General features: G+C 34.6%; 1 protein-coding gene across 2 annotated transcripts in view; it reads right to left on the bottom strand.

Moving 5' to 3' along the window:
* The window catches only part of XPR1 (xenotropic and polytropic retrovirus receptor 1), a 138,923-nt gene that overhangs the window by 29,522 nt on the left and 89,795 nt on the right, over nucleotides 1-19,606 (bottom strand). Inside the window, exons 5-11 of one of the 2 annotated variants that reach the window (XM_033092752.1) lie at nucleotides 19,402-19,551; nucleotides 18,950-19,033; nucleotides 15,561-15,642; nucleotides 8,950-9,140; nucleotides 8,552-8,731; nucleotides 3,892-4,063; nucleotides 2,532-2,726 (exon numbers count right to left, since the gene is read on the bottom strand). In XM_033092752.1, coding sequence (XP_032948643.1) covers nucleotides 2,532-2,726; nucleotides 3,892-4,063; nucleotides 8,552-8,731; nucleotides 8,950-9,140; nucleotides 15,561-15,642; nucleotides 18,950-19,033; nucleotides 19,402-19,551 — 1,054 coding nt within the window. Of the gene's footprint in view, nucleotides 1-2,531; nucleotides 2,736-3,891; nucleotides 4,064-8,551; nucleotides 8,732-8,949; nucleotides 9,141-15,560; nucleotides 15,643-18,949; nucleotides 19,034-19,401; nucleotides 19,552-19,606 lie in introns of both variants that reach the window. The other variant, XM_033092751.1, reaches the window with a different exon arrangement.

The raw sequence follows: 19,606 nt of genomic DNA, 5'->3' as shown, positions 1-19,606 counted from the left end.
CCAAGGTGATCAAAAGGGTTTCTCTTACAAAGACTTTCCATAAGGGAAGACACACATATTCCAATTCTATACAGCAGAGTTATATTTAATGATAAATTCCATGTGTGTAGCAATTTAGAATGCATAAAGTGATTTCATATGCACTACACCTTATTTAATCTTTACAACAAATCTGTGAAGTAAACAGAACAGATACTATATCTCCACTTGAAAGGTGTGGCTTGGTCTGGGGAGGGGAAAAAAAAAGCCCTAGGCTGAACAGAACTGGGAAACAGTAACACTTTCACCACTTACAAATTACATGGCCTTGGGCAAAACACATAATGGGATAACTGGAATCCTCCTTAACTCAATTCAGACAATGAATATAGCTTAACTATGACCTCTGGGAAGTCTTCTCTGTACTTCCCATCCTGAGACCTAGAGGTTGGGTTAGGACTTGTGCTTTATGTAGGCCGCTCTGGTACCTTTACTTATCTCTTTACCCTCTATTTTAAATGTCTTTTTAAAAATTATTATTATTGTGGTAAAAAACACATTATCGTGTTTCCCCGACAATAAGACCTAGCTGGACCATCAGCTCTAATGTGTCTTTTGGAGCAAAAATTAATATATCATATATTATATTGTTATATTATATTAGACCCGGTCTTTATTTTATATTATATAAGACCTGGTCTTATAGTAAAGTAAGACGGGGTCTTAATTTTTGCTCCAAAAGACACATTAGAGCTGATGGTCCAGCTAGGTCTTATTTTAAGGGAAACATGGTAGCATAAAATTTAACCATTTCTAGGTATACAGTTCAGAAGTTTTAAGTATAGTCACACTGTTGTGCAAAAAATTAATCCATTTTTACTTGACTATTTCCCCTACTAGATTATAAATTAAGGGCAAGAATCATGTTTTGTTTGTTGCTCTATTTTTAGTGTCTAGCACAGCTTGATACATAGAAGATTCTCAATAATGCTTACTGAATGCATTCTCTGAAAAATTTCAGATGCAAACTTAAAAATGCCCATGAAGTAATATAGTTTAAATAATAGTTTAAAATAATAAAGATGATAAAATAAAAATGATAGATGACAAAAATATAGTTTAAAAAATTCTTTGAAGGGGTACTGAAGAAAAGAAGGTCTGAAGACCGCAATTCTATCCAAACCACTGCTTGTATGTAGCCTTCTAGATTTTTAGATTTGGAGTGCTTTGTAGATTTGAGGAATTCAGATTTTCAGCTTCGTACTAAATGGTATCAGTATAAAGATATGTCCTAAAAATTCAAGCAAAAAACAGTACTTAATTTTCCACGAAAGAGGAGAAAAGTAAAGGGTTCTTGAGCCATGGGGTACCATGCCAAATCAGTTGCCTGGTTTACAAATTCTTGGTGACAAACTGCTGAATCACGATGCATGCCAGGACTGAATAACAGCACTCCTCATCAAGAGTGAAAATGAAGGGAGCTTTGAGGATGTGTTTCCTTCACTGAGGTACTTAGTTAAATTATCATTTAACAAGGGTGCCTAACTAGTGGTAAGATTAGTGGCTGCATTATCAATATTACTGTAATCACAGAATATACTACAAAAAGTACAAGTATGTTTTCAAGTGTTCTGCTGGACCAAATTACAAGCCTTACAAAAAAACCCAAACAAGCAAACAACAAAAAACCACTGCCCTAATCTTTCATGACCATTTTAGACACACTTTTCAGGTAAGTAGCAGTTCTAGAAACACTAAGGCTCCTAAAACAAGGTATCTCAATTAAAAAAAAAATAAATCACTGAAAAAGTTTACCAAAGTATTTAAAAATAAATGTCATAATTTCAATTAGTGACATTTCTTTACCACCCACAGAAGAGAAGGTACAGCCTCTAAGATGTGGGCTGATTTTGATTTGAATAGACAAAGAAGTAATGCATTTTAGTAAAAGGAAGCGAGATCTTTGATCGACAGTTCTTCAAAAAAGGTTAAAAATTCAAAAGGGTGACTGCATGTGGCTCAGAACCTAAAAGCTTTTTTCTCCTCCCAACAGAAGAGCTGTCTCAAGTAATAACTGGTTGCCATGGAGATAAGAAACTAGAGAGATCAGAGAACTCAATTTGCAGTTAAATGGGCTGGAAACAATCCTTATAACTTGGTGAAGGAAAGAGATTAAAAATATACATGATTGCCACAGGGACTCTTTTTTTACCTAGCATTTCCCAACCTCATTAATGAACAACAAGTCTAAAAAAACCAAATGAAAATGCAAGGTGTCCACCCATTGAAGGTGATTGAACCCATTAAACACAATTCAGGATTTCAAATGTTATTACAAATACTTCTATTCTGGATGACTTTGATTCTTCTTAATGGTACTTGTTAGTAAATTTTGGAATGTGACTAAAATTGTGTTCAAGAACAAACTAGTATAACTGAGGGGAGTTCAGCGGAAAAAAGAGCATGACACAGGAAAAAGTAACCAGAGTAAACAGATTCAAGTAGTGAAAATCGTGCTTTGAAAAACCTCTTCCCAGTCAATCATAGAATACCTTTGTGAGTGCTGTGCAGGGCTGCAAATGTCACCATGAAGAAAGTTGTAGAGTACTTCCCAGCATTAACTAAATGAGGAAAGGCCCTTCTCGTGTCTCGGTATCTGCGCAGGCACTGGATGAAGCGAAGCCAAGCAGGAATGCACTGAACAATAGCCCGCACACCATATGAATATTTGTGGCAAATTTCTGGTTCTGTGATGACTTCAAAGGAGAAAAAATTACAATTTAAAAAAATAAAAAAATAACTTGTTCACATTATTTAGTTATATATTGTAACCACTAGCAAGTCCATAAAAGCAGGGAGCCTGGGTTTCAGAATCACTTTCTTCTTTGCAACTATTATATTCTCATATTTTTTAGTGGTAGATAAGCCAAGGAGAAAAGGTAAAATACATAGGAAAGACCTAGTGGGAAAATTGCCCTCTCAGGTTTCTGACTATCTCTTCTGGAATTGCTTTCTTTGGAGAGTGGTAAGACCATAATAAAATTAGAAAATGAGTATACTAGTCAAAGAGAAAAAAAACAAACCAGTTAGCTCTGTGTTTGAAACATCTGGAATACCTACAACTACCACCGGTGACTCCAATCAATTTCATGAACTGCAAGCTACTATAATATAATATTCTCACTACAGGTTGTTCATGTTCTTACACTTTTTTTTTTTTAATGAAGAGCAAAATTTGTATTTTTAAATGAGAAGAATGGAGTTGGTAAATCAATTTTTCTTCAAATTCTGGGAATGTATTATAGAGTGATCAACCTATAATAGAGTTTTCATCTGCTGACAATCAAATGAAAATGTGTTGGCCCCAGTTTCATTAACTTTTGTTAGATGTTACATAAGCAGACTAAATGTGGTCTTTGTCATTAAGGCAAAATTCCTTAATAACTTGAACTCTTGGCATAAACTAAGAGTGGGAAAAAGAGCCAGAAGGAAAACAAGGTTCCCAATAAGAATTAAAAAACAATCCACAATGACTTTCTCAAAGCACTTAATGTAGCTCTGAATAATCAGTATTCTGATCATCATAAACCAATGTTGTGATGGCAACTGTTGGCACCAAAGCCTTTGTGCTATAACTACCAATGTACTAGAACTTTTTTTTTAGTTTTAGAATTCTTTAAGTGTAAGTTGTAAATCTCTTGGCAAATGGATGGCTAAAATCTTAACACATAATTTAAGAGCCAAATGATGTCAGATAAAGAGGGTGCTAAAGGAGTGCCAAGTACATTTAATTAAGTTTGTAATATTATTGGATGAGTTTTCACCATGATCTTAAATGTCTCAGTTATCATTCCCAATATTTCTTGGTTTCCACTGGCAGCTTAGCAGTGTGGATGCACATTCATACCCTACCTTCTGAATTATTTGGCAACAGGCCCCCACTTTGCTCCCATTTGAGCTCAAAACTGTAGAAGCAGATCATATATTCCAGGTCCATCAGTATCACTGACAGGCTGTTCAGCTGATCGGCCAGCCAGAAATCCGCAAAGCCTACCTTATGGAAGGGGGCTGTAAATACTCGAAACTAGGAAGAAAAAAAATCAGAACACAGAGAAACAAGAAAATTCATATTAAATTTCTCTAATTCACGTCTGACCACACGGCATCATTATTTTAGCTGATAAACTGGGAACCAATGACCCAATCACAAACACAGGGACGTGGCAACAGTGGCTAGGTTGAGAATTAGTGCTAGTGAGAGGAATGAGTTGAATGCATAACTAAGAGAGTAAATAAAAGCTGGGAGGGAAGGCAGGAATTGCTAGAAAGTAGAGAAGTGGGAAGAGTTGAAGCTGAAAGCAGAGAGTGATAGAAAGTAGAAGCACTGATTGGACACTTAGTATTAGGCTCGAGGGTAAATTTTGCTGGAGACCCATGTGCTATGATAAATTCTGAAGTATTCTCCCATCTTAGCCGGGATGGGAGCTTAGTAAGTGAATATAAAGCTCTTTGCCTACCAAGGACAGGAAGGGAAAGATGGTATATCGTCTGAAGCATGCCTTATTCGCTAAGCAAAATCACTTTCATTTCACTAATGCCATGATGAAGACTGTATTTGTCTTCAAATTATGCCACAAAAAATCAGCCCACATCCCACTGTTATGAAAACAATTAATTCAGGTTAAATGTACTGAGCACTAATCCATGCTGCATATTTTTCTCATAATGCATTTCTCATAAGCTACTAACAATTCTATGAGCCAGGTGTTACTCATATCCCCATTTTACGGAAGATTTACAACAAACGCATCCTGGCCTGTTCTATGGAAAGCTGTTTCCCACTGCAAAGAGAAATTCTGGCATTGCAGAGGCAGGATCAGATACTATTATCACCAGAAATAGCCTCAAATTGTGCAGAATGCCCTGAGAGGCCCTTGAGTGAAGTGAAGATAGGGTTAAGGCAGTTTTAGCCCTCACCCTGTCAGACCCTTTTTGTCTTGTACAAATGAAGACGGACTCCTAAGCAAGGAATTCTGGCTAAGCGGCAGTTTTGGGAAAGTAAGTCTAAATCTGTAGCTCTCCTGCCATCTAAGTTATAATCATTTAGTGGACATATTCAACCTGGGAGACTATGGCTCTCTTCTCAGACGGGGCAGTTTTTTTCTATTCTTTCTCTAAATATTGCCCTTTATTATTTCAGGGAGATAAACGGCTATATTACAAATCGATCCTAGGTGTCAGAAACAACAGGTATTGCCTTGGAAGTTTGGAAGTCAGACCAGGTGTTTGCAGGCCACAGTACAGGCTCTGGGAAATTATATTCTGGAGCTGATATATTTTGAGTCCATGGCTCAGTCTCGATCTTGATCACTTACTCACTCTTTCAGTAAGTTGTACAGTAAGACAGAGAGACAACCTATATCACTTGCAACCATAAGTTCCAGATACAGCAAGCTCTTTTTTGGGGGCGGGGGCAGAGTTAGGGGTTGAGATGTTAGTCATTTACGCATGAAAAAATTTTGGTACCAGTTTATATAGTATTTTAAGAAACTCTAGGGTATAGATTTAAAAGATTTACACATAGTCAAATTCATCTTGGATTTATATGAATTCCCCTTTTTGAGTGAGGATTCTTCTTCCTTTCTTGTTCTGGTTAAGGTCTTTCAAACTTCTACCTTGTTGTGATTTTGATTAAAATGATAACGATCCACCGAGTCACAGTACTAAGAAAGCTAGAGACAATTCTGGATATTTGGTGTTTCATCCATATACACAAAAAAGCCACGAATAAGTTATTACAAAATATATATGCTAACATCAGCTTCTAAGTTAATGCAGATCAAGAGCTGACGTTTTAATTTCTACTTTTTAGAGGCTTGTGAATAATCACATTCTTTCGGAATTTAATTTTTGTATTCCATTAATTTGATCCACTCAATCAAAGTTAAACTTCTTAGATAAAGTGACTACCAGGCCTAGCCGATAAATGGCTGTGTTTAAGAGTACAGATTATGGAGCCAGACGGCCTGGGCTCATATTACTGTGCAACCTCATTTAACTTCGCTGAACCTAAGTTTCCTCATTTATAAAATGTGGATAAATAGCAGTTCCAACCTCATGGTTTATTATAAGGATGCACAGAACAGTGCATTATTAATGAGAACATCTCTCTAATTTATTCTTATAGTAGAGACAAAAAATTTTACTATAAAATTTTGCTGTACAACTAAAAATTTTACTATAAAAATTTTACTATAAAGAAAATATTGGGGGAAAAATCAATTTCTAAATTATATAGCAAAGTTCTTTAATTTAAAAACTTTAAGTAGCCTTCTATAGGAATAAGTTGATATTTTTGTTTACAAAATCAGAGGCACTATTTATACTTCCTAATGGATTTCCAATTAGGGCAAATATAGATCTGGAGAGATGATTTATGACTTAATGAATGTAAATAAGCTGTCCTAATTTGACGTATAATAGTAATATCAAAATAAATCAATTCCCTATAAACTTTTTTAGCTTTTTTGGGGGCGGAAAGTACCATATATCAAGTCATAGATTCAAATTTAAATATGGGTATCAATAGCGCCCAGTGCCTACCACTATGGCCAAATGATGCATGTTCTTTTCCCAGTAAAAATTAAAGAAAAAACGAAAGAAGGAAATGTAGTTTTACTTTAAGATGAGGCTCTAGTACATTTCATTGTTCTGTTATTTCTTATTATATTATCATTGCCAACCTATTCCATCAATAAGTCCTCATTTATTAACACATGGAAGATGCGTAGATAAATGTCTGCTCAATGGGGAATCGTTCTGCTAATAAGAGTAACTGCTCATGCGTGAATCATAGCTTACTGTTTAAACAAAGAAGGATGCCCTGGGGAGATGCTCACTTAGCACAAAATGTACACAACTGTATTATATTCTGTAACTACAATGACACAATCATATTAACACCTGAGTTTTCTGAGTCTTTCAAACCGCATTTCAAAATAACATTATAAAGATTTCACAATAATTGAGGCAGGAAACAACAGGTGTTTATAATTTGAAAGTTATTTCCTTGTAACCAAAAGATACATTTTTAATGTAAATAACACAGTTTTAAAACTCCACAAAATCTAGTAATAAAAGACAAATAATTTCAAAATAAGAAAGGTAATCTAATGATGTTGTACTACTTGGAAATGATTTATTTTTAGTGTAAATTTCAAGAGAGAAAAAGATGGCTCAAATTTTTGTCTTAAAAAAATCATCTAAAAAGCATGTTTTCTAGATGATGATGACAAAACGTATTAAAGGTGATGGTATACTTATGACTTATCAAAATACTCTTGTACATCTAACTTCCATATTCAGAATTCAAACCCAAAGGTAAGCCTAGTGGTGCTATACATAAAGGAAATTATTTGTTCTTTTATTTATTTATATTAATGAAATTGGAGGAAATGAGGGAGATTCTCAATTTGTGATAAAAATCCTAGTGGAAGAAATAAAATATACAAATAAATAACAATCAACTATGGAGGGAAAAAAATCAAGGAGATTTGGGCCATTTTCTTTTTCCTGATTGCTATAAATTCTCACCTGTATTGAAACACAGTTTGCTTTTATCTGTTGAACGCTTTTTTTTTTTAAAGGAAGGTCATATTTTATGCCCCGATGGGGCATACAAAAAGGAAAAAAAAAAAGAAAACTACAGTGTTCAAGGCAGTATACTTTATAAGGTGAAAAAATATAATTATTATCTCACTTTCAGAAAATCCTGAAAGTTTGTGTAGAGATTGGTCAATTTAATCACTAATCTTTATTCTGTTAGTTGTAATTCATAATCTAAGAAATAATTATGAAAATGAAAGCATTCTCAATTGATTTTCAAAATAGAGCTGGTTTATTAACTTAGGAGTAAGTAGAAGTCCTTTCCCAAAGCTATCTTTACACTATCACAAAAAATATGGTTACCATTTTTGCAGGAAATTCTGTACCCTAATGCTGAGACTGCATGATTCTGAGATTAAGAAATATGTAAAGTGGAAGAAGAAATGAAATTTATTATAAACAAAGAATCAAAGTCAGTTTCTCAAATTAAACTTGGCAATCTGGCAAGATATTCCTATTACTCTTAGAGAACCAATCTTTCGTAAAATAAAAATTTGGTGAACTACTTATGTGAATTTAACATAAAAATAAGTTTTACCTTTTTTTAAAAAAGGAAACTTATAGGGTGCTACATGTTATTACAGCTGATTAAATAATCTATATAATTAAGTAATTAAATTAATGAATTCTTATTTATTTGCAAAATCATTTCAATATCGGGACACCTTCATACACCATTTCGGAAAGAAACGCACGTGTGCTGCTGCCAAAGACACTGCACTCTGCAGCATCAGGTGTAAATCACACTGTACTCTTGGCCCCTGAAGCTGGGGCTCCTCACGCAGACTACAGTCAGTGTGAACCGAGCCTCCTGGAGGCGTGCAGTACAGCAGCCATGGTTTCATCCTGGAGGAAGTCAATGACCAATAAGCCACTCTAAAAATGGTACACAAATTTCTGGACTTACCAGCAGTTTAAGCAGCCAAAAACGGGATTTATAATAGAAAGTTTTGGTGGGGTTGATAAGAAAGAAAACCATAAATCCATAAAGGACAAGTGGATACACATATGTAGGGATGACACTAATTGGAGCAAAGAAGCATGCCAGAAGGCTCAGGCACCACAATATCCCAAGGAATCCAGCAATCTGATAAACGATGGAAAAGACAAAAAGAGAAAAAAAATGTTATTTTTATTTTTACCATTACTCAGAAATCTCTTTAACAAAACAAAGGTAAGAAAAATGTTTAGTTATGAAGTCAACAGTCCTCTTCAAGTAGAAGATGGATTTCAGTACCCACTAAACCAGCTGTGCATACCTAATGCAAACTATGGTTGTGGGACTTTATGTCTTGCTTTGATTACCTCAAAAAGATGCTGATGAGACAAATTGCTTCTCGGATTCAGTTCAAAGATGAGCACATGATTTACTCCAGCCTGTCTCCAACCATACGTGTTGATGCCCAGTAGGAAAAGGAACTCAATCAGAAGAAAGCCACCCCGATAGATTCTTATCAAGGGCCATACACTTCTATTTGTTTCAAGTTTAAATACAGCTGAAAGAACATCAATTAACTGGTTAGAAAATTCATAATGTCTCTTTTAATAATGTCTTTTCTCTTAATTCTCAATAGCCCCGGCATAAGTATTTTTTATAAATAAAATCTAAATCTAGATTATCTTAAGAGTCTTATATACTTGCTTCCAGGTTCTTTCCTTTCTTCATTTCACCAGAATAATTTTCCTGAAATTTTACTTTTAGCATGTTGATCCATAGTTCCATTAATTTCTTAGCTCTCAGAGAACCATGGTAAAATAGTTTAGAACCACAAGATAAGTTACATCAGCTGGGGATTTCTGGCATGACACAACTTCTGGGGTTTTGTTTGTCCATCATTAAACTAGATATAGTAATACATACCTCACAGAGTTGCTGTGAAAATTAAAAGAAATAGTACACGACACTAATGTGAAAATTGAAAAATCATACACATGACAACAGTTAATACTTGCAGAATGCTTCCTATGTGCTAAGGATTGTTCTCAGTATCTTTACCTATAATAATTCACCTAATCCTCACAATGGCTCTGTGAGTTGAAAAGTATTATTGTCATTTGACTGATGAGGAAACTAGAGCACAGAAAATGTGAAGCAATTTGCTGGGGCTCCTAAGCTAGTATAGGGCAGAGCCAGGATTTTAAGTGTTTTATTTCAAAGCCCACAGTCTTCACCACTACATTCTAGTGCCCATATACCCACAAATATTCAGGATCACCGCTATTGTATAGCTCTCCAATAATTAGAACATTCCAACACCTTAGCCTTGTAATTCAAGTTCTTCACAATCTGATCTCCAACTCACTGTTCCCAATCTTTTCTCACAGTGTCCCTAAACATTAATTCTTACCTCCTGATGAATTTTATTATCCTTTTTAACAAGTTCTCATTTCACATTTGCTTATGTGAAAGCCCCCTAGACCTAAACTAGCCTTGCTCTTTCTAACAATTCAAATTCTATTATTTAAGAGCCAGATCCTTTTCTGTTCAAAAATTCATTGCACCAGTATGTTTCATTTTGAGCCTACTATGGGCCAAACATTTCAATTTGTGTTACAATTTCTCAATTTTTCCAAATAACTATAAAATGCATTATTAGTACTATTCATTTGAAATTTAATTATATACTACTGTATGCACTTACTTAACCACTTATTATTTTTGTATTCTCTATAGTACATAGCACATTTAATAATTTAAAAATAACACGGTACAGAAAGTCTTTGCTTTGGAGTCAAATATGATAGACCAGATTTCAAATCCTAGCTAAACTAGGGCAAATTATTTAATTTTTCTAAGTCGCTGTTTCCTTGCTGGTCAATGGGGGATAATATCTACTCTAAAAAGTTTGTTAACAAGATTAAATGTGAATAACATATATTAAATGACCAAAACAATGTCTGGCCTATTATGAGTATTCAGTATATATCAGGATTTTTTTTCCTTTTACTTGAGGAAACTTCATTTTTTCATTAATTTAACAAATATTTATTAGGTACCTATTATATGTGACACCAATCTGACAAATTACCTGTCTTCAGGAAACTTTTGTATAATATTAGATAGTGATAAGTTTCTTGAAAGAAAAAAATGTAGGATAAGGAGATAAAGAATGCTGGTAGATGTTCTTTTAGGTAGGGTGGTCAAGAAGATCTCTCAGGATATTTGCAGAGCATTTACATTTCCTTAACGGAACAGAGAGTGAATCATGTGAATATCTGAAGGAACAGTGCTCCAAGTAAAGGGAAAGTTCAAAGGGCTCTAAGATAGGTATGAGCCTGGTGTGCTCCAGGCACAGGAAGAAGGCCAAGGCCGCTGTGTTGGAATAAAGGAGAGGTAAAGTGCTAAAAGGGAGCCAGGGGCAGATCGGGCAGGACTTTGCAGTACTTTGTCAAGACTTAAGCTTTCACTTTGATGTATGAAGCCAATGAAAGGTTTTGTACATAAGTGACATGACAAGACCAACAATTTTAAAGGGTTATTCTGGCTGTTACTGAAGAATAGACAACAAAGGAACAAGTATATTGCTACTGCATCAAATTAAGTAAAGGTTATTAGGAATCCATACGAGAAGTTTTAAAAAATCTAAACAGGTAATTTTTCATCTTCATGAGAACTACATAAATTTCAGACAAATTATTAAATATCAAGTCATGTCCCCTTGAGAAACTACAGCAATTATGCGCATTATTTTTTTGATGTGAATGTTTGAAAACAAGAATCGTGCTTGTACATGTATTACTACTGCAGTGTTTCCCTCTCAACTCTCAACACTGTTATCTTTTAAGCATCCGCTGGGAGATAACTAAGGACAGACAGCTGACTTTAACTGTATTTACCCTGCCTCTCCCGACCCCACACACAAAGATCAAACAAAGAGGGGCTCTAAGGTGAGAACACGATGCATGACACTAAATGCATACACCACAAACATTAAAAAACTCAGACTGCCTCACAAAAACTTAGTCTATATTTATGAAAGCAAACACCTCAACTTGTCCCTGAATTTTAAAAAACTTCTTTTCGATTCGTTCACATAAAAAGAATAAAGAAGTGTATGTATTTATTTATTCTTATGTCTTATTTAATGATAATACCACCACGCTCATCTTGGAAGTAAAAGAAAAAATTCCACATACGAATGACTAAGGTTTTCCCTACAGAAAGAACAACTCCTATCACCTGCACTATATCGATGCAGTGCTTCACAACTATAAATGTGTTTTACTCACACTTGTTGGCTGAACTCTAAGAACTGGTCTCAAACTCTTTGCATTCTTATCATCCAATACTCTCCTTTACCCTAGGTGAATTTATCACTTCTCTCCTGCATAACCCACTCCCCTCCACTTATGCTCCACCCCATACCTTGGCCAACTAAAGTTAAAATCTCTGCTCACATGTCTCCTTCACTTGGAGTATCTTTCATTCCATCAATGTCCAGCATAAATGTCTCCCTGATGCTCTCATTTCAAAGTTATCACTTGTTCCTTTGACCTGCTTATGTAGAAGATTTTACACTTTCTATCTTGTTGTGTATTATTATTGTTTTAATATGTCTTAATCTCCCTGGCATAATAATAAGCTTAATAGGAAAAGGGATTCTCTTATCTATCTTAAGACTCATGGGTATCAAGCACAATGTGAGATACATAAAATTTCCTTGTTGAATGAATGAATTCTAAAACGATCCTTTAAATTTAAGGTATTAAGCTCGTTTAACAAATGAGGAAACTGTTTCAGAGAAGTTAAGTGATATCCTCAAAAGCCAAACAATTAACAAACAGTGGAGCTGGGACTGAAACCCAGGCAAGGCCTTTTAAAGACCAGTAACTGTTCTTTCCACAACAGCTAGCTTGATCATCTGGGGGCTAGGTTTTTTATTGTAGAATTTCCATACATTTTACATAAAAAGACTGCATTCATCTCAAGAAATAGAACTAGATTAAAATATGATCATAGGGCCGGCCTGGTGGCTCAGGTGGTTGGAGCGCCGTGCTCCTAACGCCGAGGTTGCTGGTTCGATTCCCACATGGGCCAGTGAGCTGCACCCTCTCTACAGCTAAGATCGTGAACAATGGCTCTACCTGGAGCTGGGCTGCTGTGAGCAGCCGGAGGTCAGTGTGAGCGGCTGGCAGCCAGCGTGAGCAGCCGTGTGCTGCCATGAGCGGCCGGTGGCCAGTGTGAGTGGCCGGCGGCTGGCGAGAGCTGCCGTGAGCTGCCGTGAGCAGCTGACTGACTGCCTCAGCCCGGGGGAGCGCCCAAGACTCATAATACCAGCATGGGCCAGGGAGCTGGGTCCTACACAACTAGACTGAGAAACAACGGCTTGAACTGGAGTGGGGGTAGGGAATGAAAGAAGGGGGAAAATATCATAAATTATAATAATATTAAATCACGAGCTTATGTAGACAACAATTACTAGTTAATTTTTAGTAATTAGAAGGAGAACTCTGAAAATACAAATGAAAACACATTGTAACAGGTAAAGTTCATACACTCTCTAAAAGCCATTACAACTTGGGTTATAATTTCATAATGTGCAATTAACAATCTTAACTAAAAAGAATGTTTATGAGGAATAATGAGTTCAGTAAAATTACTTCTTAAACATCCGATATATGCCTAGCACTGTGTTAGGAATTTGAAATACAAACATGAAAAATACATAATCTCTGCAATCGAGAATAGTTAAGTGTGACAGTGATATAAACCTTCCTTGTTCAGGCACTATTATGATTACTGCAAGTCCAAAACAGAATATAATGGGAATTTATACAATAACATCTATTTCTAAGTCATGTAGCTTTGTAGACTTCACTGAGCAGAATTTAATCCTTTATTAATGATTCAGTTATTACAAAAGGACACAGACTCTTGAGGTATACCAGGATTATTTGCCCCTAAAGTAAAACTCTTCAAGTGCAAGAATCTTTGAGATGTGTCTGTCTTTTTGTTCTATGTGTGTGTTTGTGTGTGTGTGTGTTTTATTATTAGTTTCAGGTGTACAAAACAATGTAATAGATATTTACACCCCTCACAAAGTGATAACCCTATGTGTGTTTTTTTGTATATCATTTAATTTCATCTTGGTCCTTCTCTTCCATCCATTGAAACTTCCGCCAATATTTCTGAATCCCTACTATGTCCCAGGCAGTGTTCTAGGTGCTGGAAATACAATGGTGAACAGAAGAGACAAAAGCCCAGGCATCAAGGTACTTACATTACAGTGCGAAAATGGATAGCAAGAACATAAATGTGAAACATTATGTCATGTAATTACAAGTGCTCTAAAGGAAACTAATGTCGGCTAATGGGATAGAACAGGTTATTTTAGGGTGGGGTGATCAGGAAAGGCCTCGTTGAGGAGGTGGCATTTGAACAGAGACCATATGAGGTGAGGGAGTAAGCTATGTAGACTTCTTGTGGAAGAGTCTTTTTAGGAAATTGCAAGTGCTCATAGATGGGAATGAGCCTGGGGGTGGTTCAAGGAATAGGAATAACACAAGTGTGGGTGGAAATAGAGTGAAAGTGACTGAAACTGGGCGTGGGGAGGATGACAGGATGTAAAGACAGAAAGGTCCACAGGGGCGAGATTCTGTAGGGTCTTGCAAGTCATAGTAAGAAGTTTCAATTATATTGTAAGAGAAGCCATCAATGGATTTTGAAGAGGAGAGTGACATGATCTAACTCATATTTTTAAAAAAAGACATTAGTGGCTATAGGAGGCAAGAGTGGTTGCAGGAAGACAAGTTCAGAAGGTTGTTGCGGTACACTAAGCAAGAGATGGTTGCTTAGACAAGGATGGCACTGGTGGAGGTGGTCAGATTCAGGATGTACTTTGAAGACAGAGCAACAGGATATGCTGATGGACTGAAGATGAGGTATGAGGGGAAAGAGAGGCTAAAGGTTTTTGGCCTGAGAAACTGATGAAAGGTATGCCACATGGAAGAGAAGGTGTACGAGTATATAAGGGTTTATAAAGGTCCATGTAAGTCTGAGATGTCTATCAGACACCCAAGTAGCCAATTACACAGGATTCAGAGAAGAGAGCGTATATATAGCTACTTGGGAGTCATTAACAGATAGATGGTATTTATAGCCATATGTTTGAATAAGATTGCCTAGGTAGAAAATAAATGTAGACAGAGGAAGAGATCTGAAGATTGAGCCCAGTGGTAATCCCCAAAATTCAGATGTCACAAAGAAAAAAATAGCCAGCATAGGAGAGTGGGAAAGAACTGCCAGTCAAGCATAATAGAAAAACCAGCACAGTGTGGTTTCCCAAAAACAACTGAAGAAAGAGTTTCAAGGAGTGATCCACAATGTCAAATGCAGCTGAGAGGGTATTTGAAATTCTCTTGGGAGGTTTAGTAAGATTATGCTTCCCTTGAGGTTATATCATTTCTTCATGTTGGAAGTGCACCTGTTTCTAGCAATTCCTCCTACCTCTTTCTAATTTTTAACTTCTATAGAATAGGAAATTATATAACCAAGCTTCTTAAAATCATATGAAAATTGTAAATAGATTCTGGAAAGGATGTGAGTCTCCAAAAAAGCAGGTGAATAAGCTTTAGTACATGAATTTTGTAACCCTATTTACTGTTATCTGTGATCAAGGGAGCTGAGGTTCTTGAACACTGAAAAAGTCTGAAGAAATTATACATAAACACTGGAAAATAATGGAGAATAAGAGGTCATCAACTAGCAGTGTTTTAAAGAATAATATATACACAAAGGGAAAAACAAACCCAAACAAATGACTTCCACTCATTTATCTATAATAACAAAAAACTTAGCCTTAACAGATTTCCCTTTCAGTAGCTTTGGCAGTTTGGGAGGTAGTAGCTTTGGTAGGACAGAACATAGCATAGACATACTAGTAAGAAAAATTTAATTCAAAATTTAAACTACTTACCGGCAAGTACAAGGGTAACATTCAGTACAATGAATATGCCACAAAATAGGCCAACTCTAAAAGTAGTCCATGCTGGTGCAGGCTGTGGACAGAACAACAGCATTTTGAGTATGGGGCAGAATACAAATACATTTAGTATATGCTATAACAAAATTCTACCATGTATGAGCCTCAAAGTTCTACAATGAAAACAAAAATATTTTATGATCTGAATTTTTATAAATCTGACCCAAAGAATCATCTTTTCTTCATTCTGTAATACTAGAATAGAGTTGCTAATTGTTCGAATTCTGCTACAGAAATCTGAGTCACTAAAATAAACAAGACGACAATCTTAGGTATCAAATTATATACGTGTATATACTGATTTTCCTATAGGACAGATTTAAGTGCAATTTCATTTTTACAGTGTACACATCTTTAAAAGTCGTAAGTCAGTATTACTCAATTGGAGTTCACATATTTGGTACAATCAGTAATAGAGACAACAGTAAAAAAAAGAACACTTACTTTCTGATAGTACTTACACTATTATACTGGGATAATTCAAAGTGAATTTTTAAAGATATACTAGATTTTCAAAGACTGGCATATCACAGTATGTCCAGGGTGTGCAGATTCAAAAATATTTTTCTCTATTATAATGTTATTTTGTATTTAGAAAATGACAAAAAGAAATCTGTTTTCTAAAATAAATAAAGTATTTGATATTTTAAATGTAAAACGAGAAACACGGAGAGAATTAATCTTAGGGATTGAAATATTTGCTATGAATATTGTAAAAACTGTTGTTGTTGTTAGAGGTGATGATACATTTAAGAAACTTTAAATGTTTTCTAAAAAACCTTAAAACAAAAACAAGCATTCAGACGCCCTCTGATTTCTTCTTTATCAAGACAGATATCTATAGAATTGTTAGTTTAGGACTTGAAAGCATCCAGAGGAAGACAGTCATTTGTGTTTTTTTTTTTTTTAATTTTTTCTTTAGTTTTCAAAATTAGGCAATTTATCATACATACAAAAGAATATATCTCTATATCTATATCCATATCTACGTCTATATCTATATCATCTGTATCTATATCTCTATAAATAAAATGTATTTGGACTGTTAGGAACTGAATCATAACATATACCTAAACTTACTATCATCAATCTTTAGAAACAGAACATTTCCATTATTAGGCTATTATTACACAACTAAAGCTGTTACAAACATTTGGGTACACGTCTTTACATGAACATATGCTTGCATTTGTCATGGGTAAAATACCTAGGAGTATAATGGCTAGATCATATGGTAGGTAAAAGATTTAACTTTTTAAGAAACTGCCAAACTGTTTTCCAATGTGGTTATATCATTTTACATTTTATAAGCAACATGAGATATAAGAGTTCTTGTTCCTTCAACATTTAGTATGCCAATCTTTTAAATTTTATTCATTCTAATAGGTGTGTATTAGCTCAATATAGTTTTAATTTGCATTTGCTATGACTAATGATATTAAACATCATCTGTTCACATGTTTATGTACCACCCATACATCTTTCATTAAGTATCTGTTCAGATCCTTCGCCCATTTTAAAGTGGGGTTGTCTGTTTTCTTATCGAGTACTGGAGTTCTTTATACATTCTGGATACAAGTATTTCATCAGATATATTTTGTAAATATTTTCTCCTAGTCTGTTGCTTTTCTTTTCATTCTCTTATCATTGTCTTTTGAAGAGAAGTTTTTAATTTTGATGAAGTGTCATTTCTAAGAAATCTTTATGTAACCCAAAGTCACCTGTACTTTCTCCCATGTATTCTTCAAAAATTTGTAGTTTTAGGTTTTCATTTAGGTTTACAGTACACTTAAAATTAATTTTTGTATATAGTGTGAAGAATGTATGGAAGTTCTTTTTTTTTCATATGTAAGCCAATTGCTCCAGCACCATTTGTTGAAAAAGACTATCCTTTCTCCACTGAATTTCTCCACTGAACGAACGGTCTTTGCATCTTTATTGAAAAGTAGTTATCCATATACTTACTGGTCTATTTATAGATGCTACTCTGTTCCATTAACCTATTTGCCTATCCTGACACTAATACCACACTGTCTTGATTACCGTAGCTTTAATAGTAAATTTGATATCAGGCAGTGTTAATCCTTCAACTTAGTTGTTCCAAAGTTGTTTTGGCTATTCTTGATCTTTTGTATTTCCACATAAATTTTAAAATCTGCTTACCAATTATAAAAAAAAAAAAGTCCTGTTGAGATTCTGAGTTGGATAGTGCTGTATCTATAGATCAATTTAGAAAGAAATATCTTTAAAATAATGGGTTTTCTAACCCATGAACTTGCTATATCGCTCACCTATTTTTCTTTAATTTCTCTGAGCAATGTTTTGTAGCTTTCAATGTAGAAATCTTGCTCATCTTTCATCATACTTATCCCTAAATATTTCATATTTTCATTATGAATAGCATTATTTTTAAATTTTTTCATTTCCAACTGTTCTTGATGGCATATAGAAATACAATTGATTTTTATATATTGATCTTGTATTCTGCAACTTTGCTAAACTCACTTATTAGTTCTTGTAGCTAGTCTATAGATTCCTTGGATATTCTACATAGGTTATCATGTCATCTGCAAAAAACCCCCACCAGTTTAACTTCTTTCTTTCTAACCTGAATACCTCTTACTTTTTTTTTTTTTTTTTACCTTACTGCACTGGCTATAATCTCTAGTACAATGTTGAATGTTGTCCTTAAGGAGAAAGCATTCAGTGTTTCACTGAATGAAAGCATTAAGTACGATATTAGTTGTAGGTTTTTGTAAAGAACTTTTATTAGGATAAGAAAGCTCTTTCTGTTATTTATTTCTATGCCACTGTGGTTAGAGAACATTATTTTCTATAATTTAAATCTTTTGAACTTTATTGAGACTTATTTTATACCACAGAAGGTATCACTTAATTGTGTGTGTGTGTGTGTGTGTGTAACTAATATATAGATATCAGTTAATAAATGCTTTTTTAGGTGTAACTATTGTGTTTTGGATGAAACTATGTAGTAGCCCAGCACATCTGAACCCCTCATCATCAAATAAATACCTCCTCTTAATCATTTAGTGAGACCAAGAAGTTAGCATGTCAGTAACAATAAACAAGAGAAGGAGTACAGGATAAGACGGAGAAAGGTGGGAAGACATTACAATTCATTATGTAATGAGACTTGGCACTTAATTTTTTAAAACAAAAGTAGCAATACTAATAACTTATAAACTTTGACTGAAACATTTTTTTAAAGTACTGAAATCAGTATATTTTTCCAGCTAAACAAATTGTGTTGATTATTAAATTGGCAAAATCAACCCACCAAATAACTGGAAACAAATACTAACCTGAGCAGCTCCCAAAGGGGGAACACGTAAACGTTTCATAGCTTTTTGTCTGTCACCATCTTCAAGTTCATTGGTCACTACAGCCTAGAAAGAAACATTATTAAATGTTGACAAAGGTTATACTAATCTTGAGTATTGCATAAATAATTCTGAATCATTTATACAAAGGAAAAATCTGTATTAAAATTGTTAATACTCAATATATACCGATAACAAAAGATGCATACAAGTCATGTGTACACATTTTTTTGGCACCCCTGGCATATATGCTATTCTGATAACCTCTTGTAAATGAGTATTGATAAAGCAAAAGAAAAAAAATCATGAGTTAAGAATGTCTACATTCAATGCTAGCAACTAATAAAGGAGAACAGAAATGAGGAATTATTTCATTAAAAATTAGACATGTAAATTATTGGAAAATATGTAGTATGTAAGTGAGATTACAGTACCTCAGTTTCAGAGATGAGCTGGTTGATTTTCTTGCATGTATAAAATGGGGCCACTTCTACATGAGCCACTCGCCAATCTGCTCCACGAGATGTTTCCAGGATCTTGTCATGCTTTTTAAGGATTTTACGAAACCCTGTAAAATTCAAATTCTATGGAAAGAAATGAGAAACACTACTATAATTTCTACTACCATCAAAGATGAAA

The sequence above is a fragment of the Rhinolophus ferrumequinum genome, chromosome 22 (genome assembly GCF_004115265.2).
Source record: "Rhinolophus ferrumequinum isolate MPI-CBG mRhiFer1 chromosome 22, mRhiFer1_v1.p, whole genome shotgun sequence".
In the NCBI taxonomy this organism is placed as follows: Eukaryota; Metazoa; Chordata; class Mammalia; order Chiroptera; family Rhinolophidae; genus Rhinolophus; species Rhinolophus ferrumequinum.
Note: the sequence above shows the minus strand (reverse complement) of the source record. Positions and strands in the feature narration are given on the sequence as shown.